The 26,706-nt window shown below is 39.7% G+C and overlaps 1 protein-coding gene across 1 annotated transcript in view; it reads left to right on the top strand.

Moving 5' to 3' along the window:
• Positions 1-26,706, top strand: part of ADAM32 (ADAM metallopeptidase domain 32) — a 380,224-nt gene that overhangs the window by 73,155 nt on the left and 280,363 nt on the right. The window contains exons 6-8 of the mRNA XM_053578831.1: positions 107-175; positions 18,815-18,886; positions 19,076-19,242. Of these exons, the coding sequence (XP_053434806.1) occupies positions 107-175; positions 18,815-18,886; positions 19,076-19,242 (308 nt within the window). The remainder of the gene's footprint in view (positions 1-106; positions 176-18,814; positions 18,887-19,075; positions 19,243-26,706) is intronic.

Below are 26,706 nucleotides of genomic sequence, written 5' to 3'. Positions count from 1 at the left end.
AAAGCAAATACCTTAGAATATCCAAGTATTGTGGTGAAAGTAAAGAGTTCATAATGAATTATAAAAAAAATTTAGTGTTTATATGCTGTTATTTCTGTTTTTCTAGTTGGAATCAGATGTTCCAGATTTATTTCCTCTTTATCTAGAAATGCATATTGTGGTGGACAATGCTTTGGTATGTGTTTTCCTTTTTTTTTTTTTATAACTCTTTATTACTGAAAATGTATGATGATGCCTAGGTAGAAACAACTAAAAGATTCTAGTCTTCTTACTTAGATGTATGTCATAGAGTTAATAGTGGAAAAATGTGCAAATTGAAAAACTAAATAGTCAAAATTATATCAGTTTTGTGATTTTGGCCAAAAAGAAGTTCCTATTTTAGGAAGTCTTGAAGAGCAATAGGTAGCCTTAGGAATGTTTTACCTTATAAAATTTTTATTGGGGCAAAAGTGATAGTAGTATAACTACACAGAACTACATAATTGTGTGAAGCTTTTTAAAGCAATTTGGATGATGCACCTGTTTCAGTCCATTTTTTTCCTGATATAAAAGACACCTCTAGGTCTTTAATTCTCATAAACAATTTGAGGGGTTTTGAACTTCGGAACCTTGGGGTAATAACCACTTTTGGCTTTATTTCCTCTAATATTTGAAATACTTCAGAAAATAGGGATAAAAATGTATTTTCCTGGTTTTATTCTGATGATAGCATTTATTTGTCACACTCATGGAACTGTACAGAGAATATGAGTAGTATTCATTGCCAATTCTTAAGGTTGAGTTTTTCAGGAAGCCAGAGTTGATGGGATTTTAAGAAAATCCTTTTGTTTTAAATTATGTTATCAACCTTGAGAGTTGTTTTAAGAACATCTTGTCCAAATTGCCAGGTTTGCAAGCCGTGTGATGTTGATTAAACATTTCTTCTATATGTTCTTATATGCATTTATATATTCTTTAATAAAGCCTACATTAAACCAGCTGTAGAATCTGTGTTACTATATGTTGTGCATATGAATAAAAGTAACACTGATCTTTTATTTACTAGTTTTATAAATTATATCCACAACTGTTGCCTAGTGAATTTAGTACTATGATTGAGAAAGCATATGGTACTATAAAAATAGTTTAATAATGGAGACTGACATGGAAACATTCAACTGTAACTTGGTATACAATTAAGAGAGTGCAAGCAGATGTTTTAAAATGTAGGTTTTATTATTATTCAGATATGTTGGTGCCAACAGATCAGAAGATGATTGTTATTGAAAAGATAGAGTGTTGAAATACTTACATTAAAATTGTATATAAAATCAGCACCTTGTGCCCCATAAATGCATTAATGTACACAGCTATGATTTAATTAAAAAAGATAAAACACTGAGTGAAAAAAAGAAAAGAAAAGACAGAGTGTTACTTGCAGTTTCCAATGGTATGGAACACTCCACATAATGCAGGGAGCATATGAAAAATGCAGGGAGCATTCCATATCATGCATAGACCACAAGGGGAACACCAAAGCCAGCCAGGAGGTAGAGGACTCAAGGTGACCTATGGTCAAGTGTTGCTATTGTGGTTCCAATGTGGTTCCAATGAGAAGTAACTGATAAGGCAGGTAAGTAGTGTTAGGATTGCTAATTTGATTAATTTCAGTGGGCCCTGTGGGAAGGGACTGTCCCTAGTTGCTTGATACCTGGCCCTGGGGTGATTAGGGGAAGGGAGTAGTGACTCTTGAGTATGCGAGTGTGTAACGTGGGCTCTGGATTGATTAGCTTGTATGTGAAAGGAACAATCCAAGGTAAGTCACTTACTATCTCTAGGAATTGGCTGGTTCTGAGAGGGTTGGGTTTTCCAGCGTCAGCAAGGCCTCAAGGTGCTAAAGCTTCAGAAATACAGAAAATAAGAAGACATGACTAATATAGTAAGTCACATGATGAATATAAGAAATGAAAACTGGGTGGAGGGTGGAGCCCAGGAAAATCTTGTGTAAAATCTTCTTTTGCAAGAGCATAAGGATGAGAGAAAGGTTCCCTTCAGGAAACTAAAAGATTAGCCTCATTAATGTACAGAGTTAAAGGAGAGATATATACACACCATAGTGAGTTTCTTTCTCTCTCTGTCTGTATATATATATATATATATACATATATTGTCTTCCATGAAACCAGTCCCTGGTGCCAAAAATGTTGGGACTGCTGGTATAACTGTATCTTGTGGTAACAGTACTGCTGAGTGTCTTAATTGTGGCGGTGGTTACACAAAGCCACTTATATGCTACTATTACTTGAATCTAAACACACACACACACACACAAATGATTGTATGTGTACTATTAGTGTGTGTTGTTAATATGTATTACTAATAAGCATATATTTGTTGAAATTTGAATAAACTCTGGATTGCAACAATGTCAAAACTATATATATAGTATATATATAAAACTATATATAATGTACATGTATATATACACATACAGAGAGAGAAACTCGCTATAGTTTATGTGCAATAGTAACATATAAGTGGCTTTGTGTAACCACCACCACAATTAAGACCCTCAGCTGTACTGTCATCACAAGACACAGTTATACCAGCAGCCCCCTGGAACTGCTTTTTGGCACCAGGGACTGGTTTAATGGAAGACGATTATTTAGTAGATGGTTTTGGGATGAGGCAAACACATTACATTTATTGTGTACTTTATATCTGTTATTATTACATTGTAATATATAATGCAATAATTATACTTCTTGCCATAATGCAGAATCACTGGGAGCCTTGACCTTGTTTTCCTGCAACTAGACAGTCCCAGTGTTAGCATCACTGCCTCAACTCTCTCTCTCATGTCATTAGGCATTCTACTTTCTGTGGCCTGGGGACGGAGACCACAGTCTTATGCTACCCTTTAGAGCCACACCCATGGCCCTCTTTTTAACCCTTAGCAAATACTAAGCTGGTCTCCTTCTTTATGATTTCACATGTATTGCTTGAAGTTATCATTCAGGGAGGCACCTGTGGCTCAAAGGAGTAGGGTGCTGGCCCCATATGTCGGAGGTGGTGGGTTCAAATCCAGCCCCAGCCAAAAACTGCAAAAAAAAAAAAATGTTATCATTCAGTATGTATTTGTTTAAGGTTGTTGTTTCACACTCAGCATAATTTTCTTGAGGTTTAGCAAAGCTATTCACATATCAGCAGTCAGTTCCTTTTTTTTTTTATTAAATCATAGCTGTGTACATCAATATGATCATGGGGCACCATACACTTGGTTCATAGACCATTTGACACATTTTCATCACATTAGTTGACATAGCCGTCCTGGCATTTTCTTAGTTACTTTGCTAAGACATTTACATTCCACATTTACCAAGCCTCATATATACCCTTGTAAGATGCACCACAGGTGTGATCCCTTCAATCCCTGTCCCTCTACCCACATCCCCCCTCCCTCCCTACCCTTTCCCTCTTCCCCCTATTTTTAGGTTGTAACTGTAGCTTTCATGTGAAGTTCTTAAATTAGTTTCATAGTAGGGGTGAGTACATTGGGTACTTTCTCTTCCATTCTCGAGACACTTTACTGAGAAGAATATGTTCCAGCTCCATCCATGTAAACATGAAAGAGGTAAAGTCTCCATCTTTCTTCAAGGCTGCATAGTATTCCATGTTGTACATATACCACAATTTATTAATCCCTTCGTGGATCGATGGGCACTTGGGATTTTTCCATGACTTAGCAATTATGAATAGGGCTGCAATAAACATTCTGGTACAAATATCTTTGTTATAATGTGATTTTTGGTCTTCTGGGTATATGCCCAGAAGAGGGATTACAGGATTGAATGGCAGATTTATTTTTAGATCTCTAAGTGTTCTCCACATCTCTTTCCAAAAGGAATGTATTAATTTGCATTCCCACCAGCAGTGCAAAAGTGTTCCCTTTTCTCCACATCCATGCCAACATCTCTGGTCTTGAGATTTTGTGATATAGGCTAGTCTCACTGAGTTAGATGATATCTCAAAGTAGTTTTGATTTGCATTTCTCTGATGATTAAAGATGATGAGCATTTTTTATATGTGTGAAGGCTGCTTCCCTGTCTTCTTCAGAGAAGTTTCTTTTTTTTATGTCAGAGTTATTTTATTTATTTATTTTTTTATTAAATCATAGCTGTGTACATTAATATGATCATGGGGCACCATACACTTGGTTCATAGATCGTTTGACACATTTTCATCACACTAGTCAACATAGCCTTCATAGCATTTTCCTAGTTATTTTGCCAAGACCTTTGCATTCCACATTTACTAGATTTCACATATACCCTTGTAAGATGCATCGCAGGTGTAATGCCATTAATCCCCCTCCCTCCACCTACATCCCCCCTCCCTCCACCTACATCCCCCCTCCCTCCCCTCCCTTTCCCCCTTCTCCCTATTCTTAGGTTGTAACTGGGTTATAGCTTTCATGTGAAGGTCCTACATTAGTTTCATAATAAGGGTGAGTACATTGGGCACTTTTTCTTCCATTCTTGAGACACTTTACTAAGAAGAATATGTTCCAGCTCCATCCATGTAAACATGAAAGAGGTAAAGCTTCCATCTTTCTTTAAGGCCGCATAATATTCCATGGTGTACATATACCACAATTTATTAATCCATTCGAGGATCGATGGGCACTTGGGCTTTTTCCATGACTTAGCAATTATGAATTGGGCTGCAATAAACATTCTGGTACAAATATCTTTGTCATGGTGTGATTTTTGGTCTTCTGGGTATATGCCCAGTAGAGGGATTACAGGATTGAATGGCAGATCTATTTTTAGATCTCTAAGTGTTCTCCATATCTCTTTCCAAAAGGAATGTATTAATTTGCATTCCCATCAGCAGTGCAAAAGTGTTCCCTTTTCTCCACATCCACGCCAACATCTCTGGTCTTGGGATTTTGTGATATAGGCTAGTCTCACTGGAGTTAGATGATATCTCAAAGTAGTTTTGATTTGCATTTCTCTGATGATTAAAGATGATGAGCATTTTTTCATATGTCTGAAGGCCGTGTGCCTGTCTTCTTCAGAGAAGTTTCTCTTCAAGTCCCTTGCCCAGCCTGCGATGGGATCCCTTGTTCTTTTCTTGCTAATGCGTTTGAGTTCTCTGTGGATTGTGGTTATTAAACCTTTGTCGGGGACATAAACTGCAAATATCTTCTCCCATTCTGAGGGCTGTCTGCTTGCTTTACTTACTGTGTTCTTGGCTGTGCAGAAGCTTTTTAGTTTGATCAAGTCCCAATAGTGTATTTTTGAAGCAGCTTCAATTGCCCAGGGGGTCCTTCTCATAAAAGACTCACCCAACCCAATTTCTTCAAGGGTTTTCCCTACACTCTCTTCTGGTATTTTTATAGTTTCATGTCTTAGGTTTAAATCTTTAATCCAGTGAGAGTCTCTCTTGGTTAATGGTGAGAGGTGTGGGTCCAGGTTCAGTCTTTTACAGGTGGCCAGCCAGTTCACCCAGCACCATTTGTGAAATAGGGAATCTTTCCCCACTGAAAGTTTTTAATTGGCTTGTCAAAGATTAAATAATGGTAATTAGCTGGATTCATCTCTTGTTCCTCTATTCTGTTCCAGACATCTACTTCTCTGTTTTTGTGCCCGTACCATGCTGTTTTGATCACTATTGATTTGTAGTATAGTCTGAGGTCTGGTAGCATGATTCCTCTTGCTTTGTTTTTATTTTTGAGTAATGTCATGGCTATTTGAGGTTTTTTCTGATTCCATATAAAACAAAGTATTGTTTTTTCAAGATCTTTAAAGTATGACAGTGGAGTTTTAATGGGGATTGCATTGAAATTATATATTGCTTTGGGTAGTATGGACATTTTAACAATGTTGATTCTTCCCAACCATGAGCATGGTATATTTTTCCATTTGTTAACATTCTCAGCTGTCTCCTTTCTTAGAGTTTCATAGTTCTCTTTATATAGATCTTTCACGTCCTTTATTAGACAAACTCCCAAGTATTTCATCTTCCTTGGCACTACTGTGAATGGGATAGAGTCCTTAATTGTTTTTTCACCTTGACTATTGTTGGTATATATAAAGGCTACCAATTTATGAATGTTGATTTTGTAACCTGAGACACTGCTGTATTCCTTGATCACTTCTAAGAGTTTTGTAGTAGAGTCCCTAGTATTTTCCAGATATACAATCATATCATCTGCGAAGAGCGAAAGTTTGATCTCTTCTGACCCTATGTGGATACCCTTGATTGCCTTTTCTTCCCTAATTGCAGTGGCTCAAACTTCCATTACAATGTTAAAGAGCAATGGAGACAATGGGCAGTCTTGTCTGGTTCCTGATCTGAGTGGAGATGATTCCAATTTAACTACATTCAATATGATATTGGCTGTGGGTTTGCTGTAGATGGTCTCTATCAGTTTAAGAAATGTCCCTTCTATACCAATTTTCTTAAGTGTTCTGATCATGAATGGATGTTGGATGTTATCAAAAGCTTTTTTTGCATCGGTTGAGAGAATCATATGGTCTTTGTTTTTCAATTTGTTTATGTGCTGAATTAAATTTATAGATTTACATATATGGAACCAGCCTTGAGATCCTGGGATAAAACCAACTTGGTCTTGATGTATGATTTGTTTGATATGTTGCTGGATTCTGTTTGTTAGAATCTTGTTGAATATTTTTGCATCTATATTCATTAGTGATAGTGGTCTATAATTTTCTGTTCTTGTTGGGTCTTTTCCTGTTTTGGGGATCAGGGTGATGTTTGCTTCATAGAATGTGTTGAGTCGTCTTCCTTCTTTTTCTACCTTTTGGAACAGGTTGAGTAATATAGGTACTAATTCCTCTTTAAAGGTTTGGTAGAATTCTGATATAAAACCATCTGCTCCCGGGGTTTTCTTCATGGGTAGATTTTGTATGGTTGATGTTATTTCTGAACTTGATATGGGCCTGTTCAACATTTCCACTTGATTTTGGTTAAGTCTTGGAAGGTGATGTGCTTCCAAGTAATGGTCAATTTCCTTTAGATTATCGTATTTCTGAGAGTAAAGTTTCTTGTAATATTCCTTAAGGATTTTTTTGATTTCTGAGGAGTCTGTTGTTATTTTGTCTTTGTTATTTCTGATTGATGAGATTAGAGATTTTCCTCTTTTTTTCAAGATTAGGTTGGCCAAAAGTTTATCTATTTTGTTGACCTTTTCAAAAAACCAGCCTTTTGATTTATTGATCTGTTGTATTATTCTTTTGTTTTCAATTTCATTTAGTTCTGCTCTGATTTTGGTGATTTCTTTTCTTGTATTGGATTTGGGGTTGGAGTGTTCTTCCATTTCCAGTCTCTTGACATGTCCCATTAAGTTGCTTACTTCCTCTCTTTCCATTTTCCTGAGGAAGGCTTGCAGTGCTATAAATTTCCCTCTTAGAACTGCCTTTGCGGCGTCCCAGAGGTTCTGATAGTTCATGTCTTCCTTGTCGTTTTGTTCCAGAAACTTGGCAATTTCCTTCTTGATCTCATCTCTGACCAGCTATCATTCAGCATAAGGTTATTTAACTTCCATGTTTTTGTATGTGTATGCAGATTCCTGTTGTTACTCATGTCAAATTTTATTCCATGATGGTCCGAGAAGATGCATGGAATAATTTCTATTCCTTTAAATTTACTGAGGTTAGACTTGTGACCTAAGATGTGATCGATTCCGCAGTAAGTTCCATGGGCTGATGAGAAGTATGTGTATTCAGTTTTGTTGGGATGAAATGTTCTGTAGATGTCTGCTAAATCTAAATGCTGGATGGTTAGATTTAAATCTAGAATTTCTTTACTCAGCTTTTTGTTGGAGGATTGATCCATCACTGCCAAAGGAGTGTTAAAATCTCCAACTATTATAGAGTTGGAGGAAATCAAGTTGCTCATGTCTGTTAGAGTTTCTCTTATAAATTGAGGTGCATTCTGGTTGGGTGCATAGATATTAATAATTGAAATCTCATCATATTGAGTCTTACCCTTAACAAATATGAAGTGACCATTCTTGTCCTTCCTTACTTTTGTTAGTTTAAAGCCTATTGTATCCGCAAATAAAATTGCAACTCCTGCTTTTTTATGGTTACCATTTGCCTGAAATATGGATGACCATCCTTTCACACTGAGTCTGTACTTGTCTTTTAAGTTAAGATGTGACTCTTCAAAAAAAAAAAAATAATAAATCAAATTGTAGCCCATGCTTGTGCAGAATAAAAAAAAAAAAATGATGTGACTCTTGTATGCAACAAGTGTCTGGCCTGAGTTTTTGTATCCAGTCAGCTAACCTATGTCTCTTTAGAGGGCAGGTTAAGCCATTCACATTAATGGAGAGTATTGATAAGTTTGGTGAAATTTGGGGTATTGAGTTTTTCGAAAGTCCAGTGTGCATTTTTAATCCTTTTGCCCTTGTGGAAGTTGGAGTTTGATCAGAAGTTTCTGAGTGAGTTTACTTTTGTAGTAGAGGATTGGGTTGGTTATTATGGAGGATAGGTCTGAGAATATCCTGAAGAGCTGGTTTGGTTATGGCAAATTTTTTAGCATATGTATGCCATTAAAGTATTTAATTTCTCCGTCATAAATGAAACTCAGTTTAGCTGGGTACAAGATCCGGGGTTGAAAGTTATTTTTCTTGAGGAGATTAAACATTGATGACCACCCTTTCCTGGCTTGAAAAGTTTCAGCAGAGAGATCTGCAGTCATTCTAATGTTCTTCCCTTTGAAGGTAATAGATTTCTTTTGCCTGGCCGCTTTGAGAATTTTCTCCTTCATATTAACTTTAGTGAAGTTAATTATGATATGCCTGGGGGCTGTGTTATTGGGGTTGAGTCGTGCTGGGGTTCTGAAGCTATCCGCTGTCTGAATTTCAGGTCTCTAGGCATGTCTGGAAAATTTTCTTTCATAATTTCATGCAGAAGGGCCTCTGCGCCCAGTGAGGCCACTTCATCTGTTTCAGGAATTCCTATGAGACGGATATTTGCCTTCTTCGAGGTATCCCAGAGCTCTCTGAGTGAGTGATCCATTTTTGCTCTCCATTTCTCTTCCTCTTTGAGAGTTCGGGAGCATTCAAAGGGTTTATCTTCAATGTCAGAGATCCTTTCTTCTGCTTATTCCATTCTGTTGCTAAGGGATTCTACTGTATTTTTCATATCTTTGAGGGCTGCAAATTCTTGTTTCAGTGTGTCTAAGTCTTTGGTGGTTTTGTCTTTAAATTCATTAAGTTCTTGAGACAGCTTTTGAATTTCTCCACGAATTCCTAATTCCATTTTGTTAATCTTGTTTGCCATCCAAATTATGAATTCTATTTCTGACATCTCAGCCACTTGTTTATGAGTGGGATCTTCCATTACTTCTGCCGTATCTTTCCTTGGGGAGGGGGGGGTTGATCTATTCTGGTTATTCATGTTACCAGAGTTTTTTGCTGATTCCGCCCCATGATTGTTTTACTGCCTTTGATTTTCCTCTAGTATTTTGTCAAGGACCCATACAGTGCTGTGGCCTGAGAAACTGGGGCCCTGTTTGGTGGAGAGGGGCTAAGCGGTTCTGTCTTGTTTTCAGCTGGTTTCTATGTGACCCTAGTGAAACAGTTACTCTGGGTTGAAGTCTCAGCTGTGGAGAAATACCAGCAATCAAGTCACCCCACCCACCACAGGCAACAAATGGAAAAGGAAAATCAAACCTTCCTACAACCACACACCCAGGGCACCACCTGGATAGTCCCCAGGTGAGTGACTCAGTTCAAAAGGTCCAAGTCAATTGTCTCAGTCAGCAGCTGCCTCGGGTGGGAGAGTTCAAGAGGTCCCTGGGAACTAGATTACAGGGGTCTGGTGACTGCTCTAAAATGGCTTTCTCCAGTGCTGGATGGAGTGAGGAAGAGCCACCAGTGAATGGATCAGTTTTGGAAGATTGATGCCTCCTTCCCCACCTTGCAGCTCTGTCACACCCAGTTGCTGCTAGCCCCACAGGGCTGTGACCCAGTCAGTTGTCTGCAGTAAGCAGATACTCCAGGGGTTTGCCCCTGCCTAAGTCACAGGGTAGTCTGTGTCTGCTCGACTAGGCTGCTATTCTCTGTCTTTATCCAGCAGGTGGTGGTGTGGCCTGTCAACCTCGGGCACTTGATGGAGGCTGGAGGTGTTTACTCAGTTCCAGCCCCACCCTTAGTTTATGTCACTGGGTGAACGGAACAACCCTGTGGGAGTTTGTTTCTGACCTTTCCAGATTCCTCTGCAGAGGAGAGGCTGATTTGAGTTCCCAGAACCTGTGCCTCAGGCCCTGTCTTTAGTCCTGCGGGTTTGTATTCGCAGCACAATCAGTTGTTGGCTGTAGCCTCTTGGCCTCCTTTGTCTATAGGCTGGAGATCCCCTAAGGGCCAGGTGTGTCGTTTTAGGCTCAGTAGAGCAGTGCTCTGGATCAGCCCCACCCTGGGAATTTCCCGGCTCTGCGAGTGTGTTTTCTAGTCCCTGTGTTCCACCCAGGTCGGTACCATCTCAGGAAAACCCTTTACTCATGGTGCCTGTGTTTCAGTCCCAGTTCTGTTCCATGGTGGTTGCCATCTGAGAAGATGCTCGGACTCATCTGGTTGCCCAGGAAGACAGGAGGAGAGGCTATGGGATATCTGGGGGTGGGCCTTGTTATTGCTGAAGATGGCTGTTGCTCTGCACCTCGGGGCACCACCACTCCAGTGTAATTCCCTCTCAGCCGACCATCGTCTTCTCGCTCCTTTTCTACAGAGTCAGCACTGGCCAGCTGCACTCCAGGTCCTGCCTACACCTCTTGAGAGTTCACCCAAGAATCTGGACTCTTGCGGGGGCAGGTCTCCAGATGACAGAGTGAGAGTGGAGGGGAGTGTTAGGAGCTCAGAGTTGCAGGTCGTAACACCAGGCTCATTGAGACAAAATGAACAAATAAACAGATACAAAGGTTACCAGGTACATGAGCCCATAGATACAGAGACAGACAGAGACATATAGACATACAGACAACAGCCACGACAACAGTAATATAAGAACAACTGCAATAAAAATAGTGATAATTGTAAAATAATTGAAAGAAAGGAAAAAAAGAGAAAAAAAGTGGTGTTAGAAGGAATGTTAAATGAGAAGAAAGAAGAAATTGAAATTAGAAGACATAGAAATAAAAGACATATCTATATAAAAAGTAAGAATAAAAACATTATTGAAATCTCCTCTAAGAAAAAGGTGTGGAAAAAACAGACAAAAACAAAATAAAACAAAAAACCCCCACGAAAACCAAAAAACAAAACAAAACAAAAAAAAAAAGGCACCAACTACAAAAATATTCTTGTGTGTAGATATATACCATAAATATCTATATGTCTGCTGTAGGGATCAACTTTCATAGGAATATATTCATACTGCGATATACTTTCTGGACACCAGGTGGTGCTGTGAGTGGTTCCGAGACTTATACCTGATTTAAAGTTTATACCGTTATCATGGTAACCACCTTCCATGGACAATCGCCATTTTGGAGTTTCTGTAAAAGATTGTCGCCTAAGAATTGTGCAACCTCAGCTGTTCTTTTCCAGACAGCACTTGCGACCGACTTTCCCACTCAGTGCAGGTGTCCACACTTCCTAAGTCCCTCCACTCTGTTCCCAGGTTCCCCTGCAAACTGGCGACTGCAATCGGCCATAAGGGGAGCAGTGATGAGTTAGCGCGGTCGTTGGTGGGCTACCGGCTCTATCTCCTGTAGCTGGTTCCCGCAGTTTCAGCAGCCAAAGCCCGTCCGCGGCTTCAGTAGCTTCGCGGCTCCGGAAGCCAAAGCCGGGTCCTAGGCTTCAAGCCGGTTCCCGTGGTTGGAGCACTCGGGGGACTTATTCTGAGTTTTATGGATCAGAGTTTTCCTTTTGGATGGGCGCTCGCCAGTTCGCCACACAGCCTGAACTGCCAGCCCCCTCCAATGCCTGGGGGAAAGGTGCCCACCCTTTTGGGTAGTTCAAAATGTCTGTTTTCCGGGCAGGATCCCTTCCCTTCAATTGTCCAACAGTTTGCCCAGATCCCCGTGGTTTTGAGTGGCTCTCCTTTCGGAAGCCTCCCTCAGTTCAGGATTAATTATTTGTCAATTGGATTTTGTCAGCATTTACAAGCTGCTGACCTCCGTAGGGGAGGGGCCTGCTGGCCGGCATGGCTGAGCAGGGAAGAATCTCTACAACAGAGTCTGTGATTTTAAATTACGCCTCATATATAGCAAACCGCCAGTTCCCTGGGTGTCTCTAGCTGTCTGTCCACTCCAATAATCCACACAGAGGGAAGGTCCAGACCACCTTTCCTCTCACCTGATGGCTTGGGAGAGGTGGGCTACACGTCCGTCCTGTCCGCCATCATGCTCCGCCTTCCGTCAGAGTCCAGAGAAGTTTCTTTTCAAGTCTCTTGCCCAGCCTGCGATGGTATCCCTTGTTCTATTCTTGCTAATGAGTTTGAGTTCTCTGTGGATTCTGGTTATTAAACCTTTGTCAGAGACATAACCTGCAAATATCTTCTCCCATTCTGTGGGCTGTTTGCTTGCTTCGCTTACTGTGTTCTTGGCTGTGCAGAAGCTTTTTAGTTTGATCAAGTCCCAATAGTGTATTTTTGAAGCTGCTTCAGTTGCCCAGGGGGTCCTCCTCATAAAAAACTCACCCAACCCAATGTCTTCAAGGGTTTTCCCTGCACTCTCTTCTAGTATTTTTATCATTTCATGTCTTAAGTTTAAATCTTTAATGCAGTGAGAGTCTATCTTGGTTAATTGTGAAAGGTGTGGGTCCAGTTTCAGTCTTCTACAGGTTGCCAGCCAGTTCACCCAGCACCATTTGTTAAATAGGGAATCTTTTCCCCACTGAATGTTTTTAATTGGCTTGTCAAATATTAAATAATGGTAAGTAGCTGGATTTATCTCTTGTTTCTCTATTCTGTTCCGGACATCTACTTCTCTGTTTTTGTGCCAGTACCATGCTGTTTTGATCACTATTGATTTGTAGTATAGTCTGAGGTCTGGTAGCATAATTCCTCCTGCTTTGTTTTTATTTTTGAGTAATGTCTTGGCTCTTCGAGGATTTTTCTGATTCCATATAAAACGAAGTATTTTTTTTGCAAGATCTTTAAAGTATGACAGTGGAAATTTAATAGGGATTGCGTTGAAGTTATATATTGCTTTGGGTAGTATGGCCATTTTAACAATGTTGATTCTTCCCAGCCATGAGCTTGGTATGTTTTTCCATTTATTAACATTCTCAGCTATCTCTTTTCTTAAAGTTTCATAGTTCTGTTTATATAGATCTTTCACGTCCTTTGTTAGATAAACTCCCAAATATTTCATCTTCTTTGGCATTACTGTGAATGGGATAGAGTCCTTAATTGTTTATTCAGCTTGACTATTATTAGTATATATAAAGGCTACCGATTTATGAATGTTGATTTTGTAACCTGAGATGTTGCTGTGTTCCTTGATCTCTTCTAAGAGTTTTGTAGTAGAGTCCCTAGTGTTTTCCAGATACACAATCATATCTTCTGCGGAGAGTGAAAGTTTGATCTCTTCTGACCCTATGTGGATACCCTTGATCGCCTTTTCTTCCCTAATTGCAGTGGCTAAAACTTCCATTACAATGTTAAAGAGCAATGGAGACAATGGGCAGTCTTGTCTGGTTCCTGATCTAAGTGGAAATTATTCCAGTTTAACTCCGTTCATTATGATATTGGCTGTGGCTTTGCTGTAGATGGCCTCTATTAGTTTAAGAAATGACCCTTCTATACCAATTTTCATAAGTGTTCTGGTCATGAAGGGATGTTGGATGTTATCAAGCTTTTTCTGCATTGATTGAGAGAATCATATGGTCTTTGTTTTTTAATTTGTTTATGTGCTGACTTAACATTTATAGATTTACTTATATTGAACCAGCCTTGAGACCCTGGGATAAAGCCCAGTTGATCGTGATGTATAATTTGTTTGATGTGTTGCTGGATTGTGTTTGTTAGGATCTTGTTGAATATTTTTGTGTCTATATACATTAGTGGTATTGGTCTATAATTTTCTTTTCTTGTTGGGTTTTTTCCTGCTTTGGGGATGAGGGTGATGTTTGCTTCATAGAATGTGTTGGGTAGTCTTCCTTCTTTTTCTACCTTTTGGAACAGGTTGAGTAGTATAGGTAGTAATTTCTCTTGAAGGTTTTGTAGAATTCTGATGTGAAACCATCTGCTCTGGGACTTTTCTTTTGGGGGAGGTTTTGTATGGTTGATGTTATTTCCGAACTTGATATGGGCCTGTTCAACATTTCCACTTGATTCTGGCTAAGTCTTGGAAGGTGACGAGCTTCCAAGTATCAGTTTATTTCCTTCAGATTTTCATATTTCTGAGAGTAAAGTTTCTTGTAATATTCATTAAGGATTTTTTTGATTTCTGAGGAGTCTTTTGTTATTTCATCTTTGTCATTTCTGATTGATGAGATTAGAGATTTTACTCTTTTTTTCCTCATTAGGTTGGCCAACAGTTTATCTATTTTGTTGACCTTTAAAAAAAAGCAGCTTTGTGATTTGTTGATCTGTTGTATTATTCTTTTGTTTTCAATTTCATTTAGTTCTGCTCTGATTTTGGTTATTTCTTTTGTTCTACTGGGTTGGGGTTGGAGTGTTCTTCCTTTTCCAGTTGCTTGAGATGTCCCATTAAGTTGCTAACTTCCTCTCTTTCCGTTCTCCTGAGGAAGGCTTGCAGTGCTATAAATCTCCCTCTTAGAACTGCCTTTGCAGTGTCCCAGACGTTCTGATAGTTCGTGTCTTCATTTTCGTTTTGTTCCAAAAATTTTGCAATTTCCTTCTTGATCTCATCTCTGACCCAGCTATCATTCAGCATGAGGTTATTTAACTTCCATATTTTTGTATGAGTATGCAGGTTCCTGTTGTTACTCAGTTCAAGTTTTATTCCATGGTGGTCTGAGAAGATGCATGGAATAACTTCTATTCCTTTAAATTTACTGAGGTTAGACTTGTGACCTAAGATGTGATGAATTTTGGAGGAAGTTCCATGGACTGATGAGAAATATGTGTATTCAGTTTTGTTAGGATGAAGTATTCTGTAGATGTCTGCTAAATCTAAATGCTGGATGGTTAGATTTAAAGTTAAAATTTCTTTACTCAGCCCTTTGTTGGAGGATTGATCCCTCACTGCCAAAGGAGTGTTAAAATCTCGGACTATTATGGAGCTGGGGGAAATCAAGTTGCTCATGTCTGTTAGAGTTTCTCTTATAAATTGAGGTGCATTCTGGTTGGGTGCATAGATATTAATAATTGAAGTCTCATCATATTGAGTATTATCCTTAACAAATATGAAGTGACCATTTTTGTCCTTCCTTACTTTTGTTGGTTTAAAGCTTATTATGTCTGCAGATAAAATTGCAACACCTGCTTTTTTCTGGTTACCATTTGCCTGAAATATGGATGACCATCCTTTCACCGTGAGTCTGTATTTGTCTTTTAAGTTAAGATGTGACTCTTATAAGCAACAGATATCTGGCCTGAGTTTTTGTATCCAGTCAGCTAACGTATGTCTCTTTAGAGGACAGTTTAAGCCATTCACATTAATGGAGACTATTGATAAGTTTGGTGAAATTTTGGGTATCAAGTTTTTCAAAAGTCTAGTGGACATTTTTAATCCTTTCACCATTGTAGAAGTTGGAGTTTTATCAGAAGTTTCTGAATGAGTTTACATTTGTAGTAGAGGATTGGGTTGGTCATTATAGAGGATAGGTCTGAGAATATCCTGAAGAGCTGGTTTGGTTGTGGCAAATTTCTTCAAGATAATGAATGTCGTTAAAGTATTTAATTTCTCCATCATAGGTGAAACTCAGTTAGCTGGGTACAAGTTCCGGGGTTGAAAGTTATTTTGCTTTAGGAGATTAAAAGTCGATGATCACCCTCTTCTGGCTTGAAAAGTTTCAGCAGAGAGATCTTCAGTCATTCTAATGTTCTTACCTTTGTAGGTAATGGCTTTTTTTCGCCTGATAACCTTGAGAATTTTCTCCTTCATGTTGACTTTAGTGAAGCTAATTGTGATATGTCTGGGGGAGGACTTATTGGGGTTGAATCATGCTGGAGTTCTGAAACTGTCTGCTATCTGAATTTCAGAATCTCTAGGCATGTCTGGAAAATTCTCTTTCATAAGTTCATGCAGAAGGGTCTCTGTGCCAATTGATGCCACTTCATCATTTTCTGGAACTCCTATTATTCGTATATTTGCCTTCTTCAAATTATCCCAGAGCTCTCTAAGAGAATGATCTGTTTTTGCTCTCCATTTCTCTTCCTCTTTGAGAGTTTGGGAGTGTTCAAAGGCTTTATTTTCAATGTCAGAAATCCTTTCTTCTGCTTGGTCCATTCTGTTGCTGAGGGATTCTATTGTATTTTTCATATGTTTGAGGGCTGCAAATTCTTGTTTCAGTGTGTCTAAGTGTTTGGTGGTTTTTCTTTAAATTCGTTGAATTCTTGAGACAACTTTTGAATTTCTCCTCGGATTCCTAATTCCATTTTATCAATGTTGTCTGCAATCCAAATTCTGAATTCGATTTCTGACATGTCTGCCTGTTGTTTATGAATGGGATTTTCTATTAAATCTGCCATATCTTTCCTTGGGGTGGGGGGTTTGATCTATTCTGGTTATTCATGTTACCAGAGTTTTTCCCCTGATTCCGTCCCATGGTTGTTTTACTCCCTTTGATTTTTCTCCTGGGGTTGTGTTGAGGTCCTGTTCAGTGTTGTGGCATGAGAGACTGGGCCCCTGTCTTGTGTGCTGGGGCTAAGTGGTTCTGACTTATTTTCTGCTGGCTTCTGTTTGACCCCAGTGAAGCACTTGCTCTGGGTTGAAGTCTCAGTTCTCTGGGTCAGCCCTGCCCTGGAAGTTTCTGGGTCTGTGATTCACCTCAGGCAAATCCTATACTCAGGTTTGTTGCCCAGGGAGGCAAGAGGTGTGGCTTCAGCCACCTCAGGGAACTGCCGCTCTGATGTGGGTATCCTCCAGCCTCACTCCTGCCTCCCAGAGTCAGGACCGACCAGCTGCAGTTCAGGCACTGTCCACACCCCGACAAATCCCCAAGAATTTGGACTCCCGGGGGACAGGCCTCCAGATCCCAAAGTGAGGGTGCGGTGGGGCACCGGGAGCCCAGAGCTGCCGGCAGTGAGCACACTCAGTTCCTCCCAATCTTTAGTTCAGCCACACCACCGCAGCCCAAGCCTCCAGGTTTCAGAGTGAGGGCGGGGTGGGGGGAGCGTTGGGAGCCCAGGGCTGACGGCAGTGAACAGACTCAGTTACACTTAGTTCCTTGCCTGGCCACACGGCAGGATCGCAGGTCTCCAGTTCACAGAGTGAGGGTGGGGGGAGTGCCGGGAGCCCAGAGCGGCCAGGAGTCCAGTGTCACCGGGAGCTCATAGCCGCCGGGAGCCCAGAGCTGCAGGGAGCCCAGAGCCACCGGCAGCAAGCACACTCAGCTCCTCCCAGTTTCTTGCCGCACTGCCATTGCTCAAGCCTTCAGGCTTCAGAGTGAGGGCCGCGGGGTGGGGGGAGCGGTGGGAGCCCAGAGCTGCTGGCAGCAAACACACTCAGTTCCACCCAGTTCCTTGCCCGGCCACATGGCAGGCTCTCAGGTCTCCAGACCACAGAGCGAGGGCAGGGGGAGGGCCGGGAGCCCAGAGCTGCAGGGAGCCCAGAGCCGCTGGTAGCGAGGTCACACAGTTCCACTCAGTTTTATGCCTGGTTGTATTGTTGCCCAAGGAGGGCTGCTGCACCACACCTCAGGGAAGCACCGCCCTGGTGAGGGTCACCCTCCACTGACTGTCCTCACCTCTCTCCCGTGCCCCAGAATCAGCGCTGACCAGCTGCAGCTCGGGGACTGTCCTCTCCCCTCCAGAAGTCACCCAAGAATCCGAACTCCTGGGGGACAGGCTTTCAGACCTCAGAGAGAGTGGAGGGAAGTGCTGGGAGCTCAGAGTTGCTGGCAAAGGATATTTACAGTTTTATACAGTTTTATGCCTGGCCGGAGAATGCCTAGGCACCCTCGTAAGGGAGGTAGGTCCGGATTTTAGTAGGTCTCTCCCGTGAAGTGTAGTGGGAGGTCCTTTGATTTCTGCCCATTTGTTTGTGGGGCTCTTAAGCTGATCAGATGGGGGGGGGGACTCCCGTCCGCTTGGTGATGGGTTTTGTACCTTTCGTTTGTGTCCTTGTGGTCACAGCTCTCCTCAGTGGGGTCGATGTGTGTTCTTCAACTTTCTCGCTTGGTGCTGCTCGAATCCATCAGGTTACTTGCCAAATTTTCGTCCCTTAACTCTCCTTCAGGATGGTAGCCTCTATGGAAAGCTGGCTTCAGTCTGCCATCTTGTCTCCACCCTCGTCAGTTCCTTTTTATTGCAGAGTAGTAGCACATAGTATGAATGTACTATAGTTTGTTTAATCATTTAATTATTGAGTTTCTAGTTTTTGGCCATTAGGAATAAAGCTGTAAAGGATATTAATGGGTAGATTTTTGTGTGAGAATCAGTTTTTATTTGTTTGAGATAAATGTCTATGAGTGAAATTGCTGGGCTATATGGTAAGTCCATTCTTTGTTTTGAAAGAAGTTACCAAACTGTTTTCCAGAGTTGCTGTGCCCTTTTACATTGCTGTTAGCAATGTAGGAAGAATCAATATATTCATTATTATTTTATTTGATATATTGATATATATTTGATATATTGTCAGAGTCTCAAAACTCTGACAGTATATGGACAGTAAATCTTAAAAATATTGCATAACAAGTTGTATTTAAATATAAATTAATTCTGTTTTTCAGTATGATTACTGGGGCTCTGATAGCATGATCGTAGCAAATAAAGTCATTGAAATTTTGGGCCTTGTAAATTCAGTAAGTATTTTTATTATCATATAAGAAATTATTTTGAAATTATAATTTGCACTAACTTGATGTGGTGTTTCTGGATAATTAAGTTATTCATACAAACTGAGCATGAAATGTGAAAATGAATTAATTTCTAGGTTATTGTAAAATAACATAACGATTAATTTTGCATGTATTTATCTCTTCTGTTTTTAGATGTTCACTCAATTTAAAGTTACTGTTGTGCTGTCATCATTGGAATTATGGTCAGAAAAAAATAAGATTTCTACAGCTGGTGAGGCAGATGAGTTATTGCATAGATTTTTAGAATGGAAGCAGTCTTATCTCACCCTAAGGCCTCATGACATTGCATATTTATTTATGTAAGAATAATGTTTCAGTATTTCTAGAAAGAAATCAAAGATCTGTGATAATAATGCAGCTTAATTTAGGGAACTGTTATTCATTTCTGACTATCCATATGTTAATTATTCTTATGTGCTTCCATATGTTAATTATTCTTATGTGCTTTGTTTAGATCTTACTCTCTGATTGTCAGGCAATAAAAAAGACTTATCAATATTTATTTCTGTGCTTATCAACCTTTCAAAAATGAAGAGTTTGAGAGTTTTAAGAGTGTAAACCATCTCAGTACTCAACTCTAGAGTCAATTCTCTTAACCACTATATAAATAGATGGATTTATCTTGTGAGGTTTTTTAATTTTTATTATAAATTTTGATCAAAGTCTTGGTAAAGTTGGTAACTAATATTTTATCCTAATTAATTTTTTAAATTATTTAAAAATGTTAGTTTCTAATGATAAATTATAGCTATATATTTAGAATATTATTCATAGTAAAGTTATTAAGAATAACCAGCAAATATTCTTCAATAAATCTATATTTTAAAGTTGGTATTTTAAAATTTCCTTTTGTATATATGAGATTAATCTTTCCCTCATATTTCTTCTGGCAATAAATGTGATTATTCTTTTTATTTTTGCCAGACTGATGGATATGAATAATGTCACTGACATATGTGTATATTTTTATTCTGATGTCTTGTGGATTTGAGTGTCTTCTCCTGTGCTTCTTGATCATTTGGATCTGTCCTTCTGTGACTGATTTTTCATGTCATTTCAATATTTGCTTGTAATGTTTATTTTTTATTTTTTTCCTTGTAAATTGTAAGGTTTTTTTTATGATTTTGTCTGTTACCTTTTGTTTATATGCATGACAAATACTTATTACACATCTATAATTTTTCTATAAGCTTTTTTCCTTTGCTACATGAAAACTTTTATAATTAAAAGGTGAAAGATTTATACGCTGTGAAGAGAAAACAGATTATAAAAACTTTTACAATTGTTTATCATTTTTTTTTTTAAATTTTGGGTGCCTATATTGCGAAGAAGTTCTCCCATAGCCCTAGGTTTTAGTCTGCTATATATATTTTTTAGGATTAATATCATTACTTTTTATAATTAAATCTTCAGTACATCTACTAATTTATATAGTGTAAAAGAGAGGTATGGTTTTATTTTCTGCCATATGGACAGCCAGTTTTGCCACCTCGCACTTTTGTTACACATTTGTCAAGTCCCATAAACAACTTGTTGGACTTTTTCATAGAGGTTACAATAACCTTGTAAATCAATTTGGGAAGAACTGACATATTTACAATGTTGAATCTTTCAGTCAATGTGTATTTGTTTTTTTTTTTAGTAAATCATAGCTGTGTACATCAATATGATCATGGGGCACTATACACTTGTTTGATAGAATATTTGACACATTTTCAACTCATTAGTTGACATAGCCCTCCTGGCACTATCCTAGTTACTTTGTCAAGACATTTACATTCCACATTTTCCAAGGCTCACATGTACCCTTGTAAGATGCACCACATGTGTGATCCTTTCAATCCCCCTCCTTCTACCCACGTCCCCCCTCCCTCCCCGAGCTCTCCCCGTTCCCCCTGTTCTTAGGTTGAAACTTGGTTATAGCTTCATGTGAAGGTCCTAAGTTAGTTTCATAGTAGGGGTGAATACATTGGATATTTTTTCTTCCATTCTTGAGACACTTTACTGAGAAGAATATGTTCCAGCTCCATCCATGTAAACATGAAGGAGGTGAGGTCTCCATCTTTCTTCAAGGCTGCATAGTATTCCATGGTGTACATATACCACAATTTGTTAATCCATTCGTGGATCGTTGGGCACTTGGGTTTCTTCCATGACTTAGCAATTATGAATAGGGCTGCAATAAAGATTCTGGTACAAATTTCTTTGTTATGGTGTGGTTTTTGGTCTTCTGGGTATATGCCAAGCAGAGGAATTACAGGATTGAATGGGAGATCTATTTTTAGATCTCTAAGTGTTCTCCATATCTCTTTCCAAAAGGAATGTATTAGTTTGCATTCCCACCAGCAGTGCAAAAGTGTTCCCTTTTCTCCACATCCACGCCAACATCTCTGGTCTTGAGATTTTGTGATACAGGCTAGTCTCACTGGAGTTAGATGATATGTCAAAGTAGTTTTGATTTGCATTTCTCTGATGATTAAAGATGATGAGCATTTTTTCATATGTCTGAAGGCCGCTCGCCTGTCTTCTTCGGAGAAGTTTCTTTTCAATTCTCTTGCCCAGCCTGTGATGGTATCCCTTGTTCTTTTCTTGCTAATGCGTTTGACTTCTCTGTGGATTCTGGTTATTAAACCTTTGTCAGATACATAACCAGCAAATATCTTCTCCCATTCTGATGGCTGTTTGCTTGCTTTACTTACTGTGTTCTTGGCCGTGCAGAAACTTTTTAGTTTGATCAAGTCCCAAAAGTGTATTTTTGAAGCTGCTTCAATCGCCCGGGGGGTCCTTCTCATAAAAAAATCACCCAACCCAATTTCTTCAAGGGTTTTTCTGCACTCTCTTCTAGTATTTTTATAGTTTCATGTCTTAAGTTTAGGTCTTTAATCCAGTAAGAGTCTATCTTGGTTAGTGGTGAAAGGTGTGGATCCAGTTTCAGTCTTCTACAGGTTGCCAGCCAATTCACCCAGCACCATTTGTTAAATAGGGAATCTTTTCTCCACTGGATGTTTTTAATTGGCTTGTCAAAGATTAAATAACGGTAAGTAGCTGGGTTCATCTCTTGGTTCTCTATTCTGTTCCAGACGTCTATTTCTCTGTTTTTGTGCCAATACCATGCTGTTTTGATCACTATCAATTTGTAGTATAGTCTGAGGTCTGGTAGCGTAATTCCTCCTGCTTTGTTTTTATTTTTGAGTAATGTCTTGGCTATTCGAGGTTTTTTCTGATTCCATATAAAACGAAGTATTGTTTTTTTAAGATATTTAAAGTATAACAGTGGAACTTTAATAGGGATTGCATTGAAGTTATATATTGCTTTGAGTAGTATGGACATTTTAACAATGTTGATTCTTCCCAGCCATGAGCATGGTATGTTTTTCCATTTATTAAAATTCTCAGCTCTCTTTTCTTAGAGTTTCATAGTTCTCTTTATATAGATCTTTCACATCCTTTGTTAGATAAACTCCCAAATATTTCATCTTCTTTGGCATTACTGTGAATGGGATAGAGTCTTTAATTGTTTTTTCAACTTGACTATTGTTGGTATGTATAAAGGCTACTGATTTATGAATGTTGATTTTGTAACCTGAGATGTTGCTGTATTCCTTGATCACTTCTAAGAGTTTTGTAGTAGAGTCCCTAGTATTTTCCAGATATACAATCATATCATCTGCGAAGACCGAAAGTTTGATCTCTTCTGACCCTATGTGGGTGCCCTTGATCCCCTTTTCTTCCCTAATTGCGGTGGCTAAAACTTCCATTGCAATGTTAAAGAGCAATTTAGACAATGGGCAGCCTTGTCTGGTTCCAGATCTAAGTGGAAATGATTCCAATTTAACTCCATTCAATATGATATTGGCTGTTGGTTTGCTGTATATGGCCTCTATCAGTTTAAAAAATGTCCCTTCTATGCCAATTTTCTTAAGTGTTCTGATCATGAAGGGATGTTGGATGTTATCAAAAGCTTTTTCTGCATCAATTGAGAGGATCATATGGTCTTTGTTTTTCAATTTGTTTATGTGCTGAATTACATTTATAGATTTACGTATATTGAACCAGCCTTGAGACTCTGGGATAAAGCCAACTTGATCATGATGTATGATTTGTTTGATATGTTGCTGGATTCTGTTTGTTAGGATCTTGTTGAATATTTTTATGTCTATATCCATTATAGATATTGGTCTATAATTTTCTTTTTTTGTTGGGTCTTTTCCTGGTTGGGGGATCAGGGTGATGTTTGCTTCATAGAACGTGTTGGGGAGTCTTCCTTCTTTTTCTACATTTTGGAAGAGTTTGAGTAATATAGGCATTGCATCCTCTTTTAAGGTTTGTTAGAATTCTGATGTGAAACCATCTGGTCCCGGGCTTTTCTTTTTGGGGAGGTTTTGTATGGTTGATGTTATTTACGAACTTGAAATGGTCCTGTTCAACATTTCCACTTGATTCTGGTTAAGTCTTGGAAGGTGACGAGCTTCCAAGTATCTGTCCATTTCCTTCAGGTTTTCATATTTCTGAGAGTAAAGTTTCTTGTAATATTCATTAAGGATTTTTTGGATTTCTGAGGAGTCTGTTGTTATTTTGTTTTTGTCATTTCTGATTGATGAGATTAGAGATTTTACTCTTTTTTTCCTGATTAGTTTTTTCAATGGTTTATCTATTTTGTTGACCTTTTCAAAAAACCAGCTTTTTGATTTATTGATCTGTTGTATTGTTCTTTTGTTGTCAATTTCATTTAGTTCTGCTCTGATTTTGGTTATTTCTTTTCTTCTACTGGGTTTGGGGTTGGAGCGTTCTTCCTTTTCCAGATGCTTGAGATGTCCCATTAAGTTGCTAACTTCCTCTCTTTCCGTTCTCCTGAGGAAGGCTTGCAGCGCTATAAATTTCCCTCTTAGAACTGCGTTTGCGGTGTCCCAGAGGTTCTGATAGTTCGTGTCTTCATTGTCGTTTAGTTCCAAAAATTTGGCAATTTCCTTCTTGATCTCATCTCTGACCCAGCTATCATTCAGCATGAGGTTATTTAACTTCCATGTTTTTGTATGAGTATGTAGATTCCTGTTGTTACTCAGCTCATGTTTTATTCCATGATGGTCCGAGAAGATGCATGGAATAACTTCTATTCCTTTAAATTTACTGAGGTTAGATTTGTGACCTAAGATGTGATCGATTTTGGAGTAAGGTCCGTGGGCTGATGAGAAGTATGTGTATTCAGTTTTGTTAGGGTGAAATGTTCTGTAGATGTCTGCTAGATCCAAATGCTAGATGGTTAGATTTAAATCTAAAATTTCTTTACTCAGCTTTTTGTTGGAGGATCGATCCCTCACTGCCAAAAGAGTGTTAAAATCTCTGACTATTATGGCGTTGGAAGAAATCATGTTGCTCATGTCTGTTAGAGTTTCTCTTATGAATTGAGGTGCATTCTGATTGGGTGCATAGATATTAATAATTGAAATCTCATCATATTGAGTATTACCCTTAACAAATATGAAGTGACCATTCTTGTCCTTGCTTATTTTTGTTGGTTTAAAGCCTATTGAGCCTGCAAATAATATTGCAACACCTGCTTTTTTCTGGTTACCATTTGCCTGAAATATGGATGACCATCCTTTGACCCTGAATCTGTATTTGTCTTTTAAGTTAAGATGTGACTCTTGTAAGCAACAGATATCTGGTCTCAGTTTTTTTATCCAGTCAGCTAACCTATGTCTCTTTAGAGGACAGTTTAAGCCATTCACATTAATGGAGATTATGGATAAATTTGGTGAAATTTTGGGTATCGAGTTTTTCAAAAGTCCGGTCGATGAATTTAATCTTTTTGCCATTGTAGAAGTTGGAGTTTGATCAGGAGTTTCTGAGTGAGTTTACGTTTGTAGTAGAGGATTGGGTTGGTCGTTACAGAGGATAGGTCTGAGAATATCCTGAAGAGCTGGTTTGGTTGTGGCAAATTTCTTCAACATATGAATGTCATTAAAGTATTTAATTTCTCCATCATAGATGAAACTCAGTTTATCTATGGGTACAAGATCCGGGGTTGAAAGTTATTTTGCTTTAGGAGATTAAAAGTCGATGACCACCCTCTTCTGGCTTGAAAAGTTTCAGCAGAGAGATCTTCAGTCATTCTAATGTTCTTACCTTTGTAGGTAATGGCTTTCTTTTGCCTGATAACCTTGAGAATTTTCTCCTTCATGTTGACTTTAGTGAAGCTAATTATGATATGTCTGGGGGATGACTTATTGGGGTTGAATCGTGCTGGAGTTCTGAAACTGTCTGCTATCTGAATTTCAGAATCTCTAGGCATGTCTGGAAAATTCTCTTTCATAATTTCATGCAGAAGGGCCTCTGTGCCCCTTGATGCCACTTCATTGTTTTCCGGAACTCCTATTATTCGTATGTTTGCCTTCTTCAAATTATCCCAGAGCTCTCTAAGAGAAAGATCCGTTTTTGCTCTCCATTTCTCTTCCTCTTTGAGAGTTTGGGAGCGTTCGAAGGCTTTATCTTCGATGTCAGAAATCCTTTCTTCTGCTTGGTCCATTCTGTTACTGAGGGATTCTACTGTATTTTTCATATGTTTGAGGGCTGCAAATTCTTGTTTCAGTGTGTCTAAGTCTTTGGTGGTTTTGTCTTTATATTCGTTAAATTCTTGAGACAACTTTTGAATTTCTCCTCGGATTCCTAATTCCATTTTATCGATCTTGTATGCAATCCAAATTCTGAATTTGATTTCTGACATGTCTGCCAGTTGTTTATGAATGTGATCTTCAATTACATCCGCCATTTCTTTTCTTGGGGGGGTTGATCTATTCTGGTTATTCGTGTTACCACAGTTTTTCCCCTGATTCCGTCCCATGGTTGTTTAATCCCTTTGATTTTTCCCCTAGGGTTTTGTTGAGGGCCCGTTCAGTGGTCTAGCCTGAGAGACTGGGGCCCTGTCTGATGTGGTGGGGCTGAGTGGTTTTGACTTCTTGTCCGCTGGCTTCTGTTTTACCTCAGTGAAGCACTTACTCTGGGTTGAAGTCTCAGTTCTCTGAGTCGGACATACCCTGGATGTTTCCGGGGTCTGTGAGTCACCTCAGGCAAATACTATACTCAGGGGTGGCCTCCTCTGGTTGCCCAGGGAGGCAGGGGTATGGTCACCCGCCTCAGGGAACTGCCGCTCTGATGTGGGTCTCCCCCAGCCTCACGCCTGTGTCCCAGAGTCAGGACTGACACAGTTCGGGGACTGTCCACACCCCGACAAATCCCTCAAGAATCTGGACTCCCGGGGGGACAGGTCTCCAGATCCCAGAGTGTGGGTGGGGTGGGGTGCTGGGAACTCAGAGCCACTGGCAGCAAGCTCACTCGTTTTCTCCCAATCTTTGGCTCCACTGCACTGCCACAGCCCAAGCCTCCAGGCTTCAGAGTGAGGGGGGACTGGGGGAGCGGCTGGAGCCCAGGACTGCCAAGCAGTGAACAGACTCAGCTCCACCCAGTTCCCTGCCTGGCCACACGGCAGACACTCAGGTCTCCAGAGCACAGAGCGAGGGTGGGGAGAGCTCCAGGAACCCAGCAGGGGCTCCGAGCCGCAGGGAGCCCAGTTGGCAGCGAGCAAATTTAGTTCCTCCCAGACTCTTGCCGGGTTGTACCGCCGCAGCTCAAGCCTTCAGACATCAGAGTGGGGGCGGAGTGGAGGGAGCGGCTGGAGCCCAGAACCACTGGGCAGCGAACAGACTCGGCTACCCCCAGTTCCCTGCCCAGCCACTCGGCAGGCGTTCAGGTCTCCAGACCACAGA

The sequence above is a fragment of the Nycticebus coucang genome, chromosome 24 (assembly GCF_027406575.1).
Source record: "Nycticebus coucang isolate mNycCou1 chromosome 24, mNycCou1.pri, whole genome shotgun sequence".
NCBI lineage: Eukaryota > Metazoa > Chordata > Mammalia > Primates > Lorisidae > Nycticebus > Nycticebus coucang.
The sequence above is the reverse complement of the archived record's forward strand: the minus strand, read 5'-3'. Positions and strand labels throughout refer to the sequence as shown.